General features: G+C 39.3%; 1 protein-coding gene across 1 annotated transcript in view; it reads left to right on the top strand.

The window, feature by feature from the left end:
* The window catches only part of LOC119597592 (oxysterol-binding protein-related protein 9-like), a gene marked incomplete at its 5' end in the record, with an annotated part of 18419 nt that overhangs the window by 1248 nt on the left and 12171 nt on the right, over positions 1-5000 (top strand). Inside the window, 4 exon segments of the mRNA XM_037947178.1 lie at positions 371-667; positions 1859-1955; positions 2083-2205; positions 2610-2731. Of these exon segments, the coding sequence (XP_037803106.1) occupies positions 371-667; positions 1859-1955; positions 2083-2205; positions 2610-2731 (639 nt within the window).

Raw genomic sequence — 5000 nt, 5'->3', positions numbered from 1 at the left:
TAAGTAAGTTTTTATAAGCACAATGTTAGCAGTGATAGTTTAAATGCTGAAATTTTTTTTTTCTGTAGCTTTGTCAAGTTCTAACCAGCTGTTAAGGTGAACATATGTTATTAGTGGGGAATATAAAATAGTTTGTATCAACAGACAGATTGGCAGACAACCAGAGAAAGAAATAAAGAAAGTAAAAGAAAGAGGGAAAAAGTTTGAGAGCAATTACCATGGAAGACAGAAATGTAGAACGTAGAAAAAAAAAAATAGGTAGAAGACTCAAAACTTCATTTTCAGCGATATTCCATAACAGTTTCTTTTGCAAACCACTACGATAACCCACATTTGGCATCCCCTTCTCACAACCCTGTGTCTGCCCCAGATGCTACTGGGAGGTCCCGGGGGTGCGTCCAGGAGGGGAGACTGTGCCAGACGGTCCTGTTCCTTGGGGTACGAGCAACAACCTGTGCTTCGTGGCCGAACAGGTCTCTCACCACCCCCCCATCTCTGCCTTCTACGCCGAGAACAAGGCCAAGCGTATCTCCTTCTGCAGCCACATCTGGACCAAGTCAAAGTTCCTTGGCCTGTCCATCTGTGTGTACAATATTGGCCAGGGCTGTGTCTCCGTCATGGAGCATGATGAGGAGTACATCTTGAACTTCCCCAGTGGTTACGGGCGGTAAGTGTCACTCTCACTGGAGCTGCAGGCTTTAGCAGGTCATCACTAGCTGTAATGCAAGGTCTTCAGTGGTTGGCAACAGAAGTGTAGCTATTGATTTTCATGCAGGCTTCTCATTTTCCTCTAATTTTGTGATGTGGGAGCATCTTGGTCTCAAAAATGAAAATATTGATGTAGTAAGAAGATGTAATGCAGCATCATTTTCATACTAATTTTATCAGTTCTTTGATCAAGCAAACTAACTTTTAAAAGGTAGTTGTTTATGCCATTGTAATAAGAATACCTCACTGTTTTGTGTTTTCTTGGGTAATTCTTTAGATTTATAGGTATTCAGAATTTTAATATCCAACTGCAAACTCAACCCATCCCCACACACATGGACACAAGATGGCCCACTTAAAAACTGGCAGAAATGCTAAAGGTTAGATTTGCAAAAATAACATCAGAGAAAATCTCTCACAATCACATACGAATCTTGTCCAGCTTAGCTCCACCCATCTCAAGAGTCAACTCTCATGAATGAAACTGTGACAGATTTTCATAACTAAATTATATATATGTGTGTGTGTGTGTGTGTGTGTGTGTTTATTTAACAAAAGAAACAAATGATGTTGATATGTCCTACTGAGGATTATGAATATGACAGGATTACAAAGAGCTGGTGCTAGTGAGCACTAGTCTACAAATCTGTTCAATAATAATTATGATGTTACATATTATTACTTGTCTTTTTTTCTTTCTTTTTTTTTTATTATTCAGTTTTCTGTAATAAATAGTAGGCAGGAATAGGGAAATGATATCCTCTCTCATGCCAGTGCTCTTCCAGCCATGGTACATTCCACCATCATTTACAAGTGAAACATTACAAGAGTCCTTCTTAAATGCTTTCTGTGTCAAATCTTCCCTTCAGCCTAATTTTGATGACTGCACATTCCCATCACCCAGCCTTCTGCCAATATTTTTCATGACCATAGTCACATCGCTCGGATCCAATGGGTTATAAAGGCTCAAGTGTATATGTTCTCTCTCTCTCTCTCTCTCTCTCTCTCTCTCTCTCTCTCTCTCTCTCTCTCTCTCTCTCTCTCTCTCTCTCTCTCTCTCTCTCTCTCTCTCTCTCTAATGATTCCATATAGACAAATACAATTTTGTGGCCGTAGACAGCAGACACCACTGATCACCTTTTACTTCCAGGTCCATCTTGACTGTTCCGTGGGTGGAGTTGGGAGGAACTTGTCAGATCACATGCAACAAGACAGGTTATAGTGCCAACATCGAGTTCCTCACAAAGGTATGCAAGGTTTCTGTGTATGTATATTATTAGAAAATAACATAACATTTTCATATGTAATCATAAATAATAATTTTCCAAAATTACAATACCATCTACCTTTCAAACCTCATCCATATCATCCCAGCCATTCTATGGAGGGAAGAAGCACAGAATATCTGCAGAGATTCTGAACCCTGGGGAGAAAAAGCCAGTGTTGACAGTGGAAGGCGAGTGGAACGGCGTAATGACAGCTAAGTGGAGAGACGGCGTAAGTAGGAGTTTCCCCTCCAGCTCCACGATTGTTTTTGATCAGGATAAAATTCATCCTGTCCATGCAAGTACAGAAACAGAGATGTAAAACTGATAATGGATAGTTTTGATATTAAATATTGGTGAATGACAGTTTTGATATTAACCGATAACAATTAACAGTTTTGATTTTTAGTATGGTTATTTATGCTTTCATTATCATCACTATAATAACAGCTATATTATACAATCTCTCCCTCTCTCTTTCCATCCCTCTCTCTCTCCCTCCTTTCCCCCTTCCCCCCCTATCTCAAACCTATGATTTCTATATATTTATCTCATTTCTATTATTTCCATTTGGACATCTCATTCAGATTACTTCCACGTATTTGTCTCACTTCCCTCATACCTCTGTTTCACCAGTCGACAGAGACCTTCGTTGATACGCAGAGCATGGCCACGGTGAAGAAGATTGTGAAGCCAGTACACGAACAGGCCCTCAACGAATCACGGTTCATGTGGAGAGAGGTTACAGCTGGACTCAAGTATGGCTTGTGTTTTCAATTTCTCTCACTCTCTTGCTTTCTCTTTCACTTTATCTCTTTGTCTTTTTTCTTTTTTTCTTTTTCTTTTTATCGTTTCTCTTCCCCCTCTCTCTCTCTCTCTCTCTCTCTCTCTCTCTCTCTCTCTCTCTCTCTCTCTCTCTCTCTCTCTCTCTCTCTCTCTCTACTCTCTCTCTTCTATCTCTCACCTCTGCTCTTTCTCTCTCTTTCTCTCTCTTTCTCTCTCTTTCTCTCTCGTTCGCTCTCTCTCTCTCCTCTCTCATCTCTCTCTCTCTCTCTCTCTTGTATTCCCTTTCACTCTTTTTTCTTTAGTCTTTTCTTACTGTTTATTTTTTGAGAAACAAGGGATCTGTTTTTCACAAGAATGAATTCATGTGTGTTTGTGTGACTGAGTGTGTGCTTGTGTTTGTGCATGTGCTTATAATGGTGTGCATCTTTGTATGCTAGGGACTCAGAGGTCCTTCCTTCCGCAGATTCAACCACATTGACCATGCCACAGCAGCCAGTGCGCCCTAGAGCAGAAGCAGCGCGATGAGGCCAAGTACCGCAAGGAGAACAGCATCTCTTGGGAGACAAAGCTTTTCAACCTGGTGGGAGACAATTGGATCTACAACTCACCACTTCAGAAGAGATTAAGCCAGTGATGCCTTGGGTGTCTGCTCTTTGTACCAGGGGGCTAATGTCCATCCCAATAGGTCGTGGCTTCCTGTGCATTTTATTTACTTCAGGTAGTGGCATTCATGGATCAGTATAGTGGCGTGTGCTTGCAGCAGACGCACTGGAGGAGATTTTATCTTTTCTTTTTATTATTTACTTTCCCCCTCCAGAAAGAATTTATGGTATTAACAATGACCATTGCATAAAGCATTCTTTCAAGAATACAGAAAAGCAAAGGTGAAATAATCATTCCAGATGATTCAAAGTGCAAGCATTGCATCTTAGTCCACATGTTAGGATGTGCAGCATTTTCAGCTGGGAGGTGTTGGTGGATGTTGTGTGTGATGATCTTGGGGTTTCTGGCAGGAAAAGAAAAAAACGAGGACCACATGTTGCATTTTCTTCCCATTGCCGTTGTTTTGACTGAGCAAAGTGTGTCATTAGCATGGAATAGCAATAGTAAATAATAACTGGTAACATGTGAATGGTGAAGCTGTTTTTTCTATGCAATCAAAACTCCTCTAGCTTTAAGAACTTAAGAAAATTTACTGTATGTGAGATATTTATATTAAAGAAGATTACTAGTAAAAGAAGCGAGAATAATAGGGTGGAGGATTTTGTAGACAGAATAACAAGGGGACTGAAATTGCTCAAGGGGAAAGGGATGCTTTTCCCCGAGCATTCGAAGTCGGGTAATTTAAATGTGTGTAAATACATTTGTTGTAGATTTGTGTGTGAGACAAGCATGATGAGAAGTCTTATCAAAAATCATTAGTGTACAGTCTGTCCTTACCCACTGATGAAATAGGTGCCATAAGCATTTCAAGGTTCCTTCAGTTTGTTTGTTTTTTGTTTTTCCAAGAAGAAAAAGGGTGAAAGTTGGTGAGCCAGCCAGAAACTTAACTGGAAAGAAACATGATTGATGTGCATTTATCCCTGAAAACCATAATAACATGCAAAGTCTTCTACCATACCTGTGATCTATGCAAGCCCTAAGAAGGGAGACAGGAATGCAGTCTTTATATAAAAGATATGATACCATACATAGCACCATGTCAGTTAAACTGGGTACCATTCTGTGGGAACCAAATTGTATCTCGATTAATATTTGTCAATAATCTTATTTTTGGACATAAAGCCTCAAGGTCCATTTTGAAGGCAGATCTCTACACATATGAATTTCTCATGATTGCAAAAAAAGCCACCTTTTTGCTCCCTGTTTCTAATCACTTCCCCAGAATTTGCCTGTTTTTCATGAGTGTTGGATTTGCAATGATTTGCAACAGATTCACAGTTTGTAACAATTTACAAAGCATTACCAGAATCCGAGTGATATCATTGGGAAACTGCATTAAACTGTTTTCCATGATGTGTGTGCCTTGGGAAAGAAGAGTCTGTGCTGTGGAATGATTTTTTTATTACATATATATTTCTTTTCTTTTTTCACCATTAACAAAAGTGATCAAGAGTAAAAAATGTGTGTTTAAAGGAGCTTTTTTTTTTTCTTTCTTTCTTTTTTTTTCTCAGACGATATCATAGATTTTAATTGTTTATCTTGTTAATATTCAGAGAAATGCAATGTTGCATATCATTG

The sequence above is a fragment of the Penaeus monodon genome, chromosome 39, assembly GCF_015228065.2.
Source record: "Penaeus monodon isolate SGIC_2016 chromosome 39, NSTDA_Pmon_1, whole genome shotgun sequence".
In the NCBI taxonomy this organism is placed as follows: domain Eukaryota; kingdom Metazoa; phylum Arthropoda; class Malacostraca; order Decapoda; family Penaeidae; genus Penaeus; species Penaeus monodon.
Note: the sequence above shows the minus strand (reverse complement) of the source record. Positions and strands in the feature narration are given on the sequence as shown.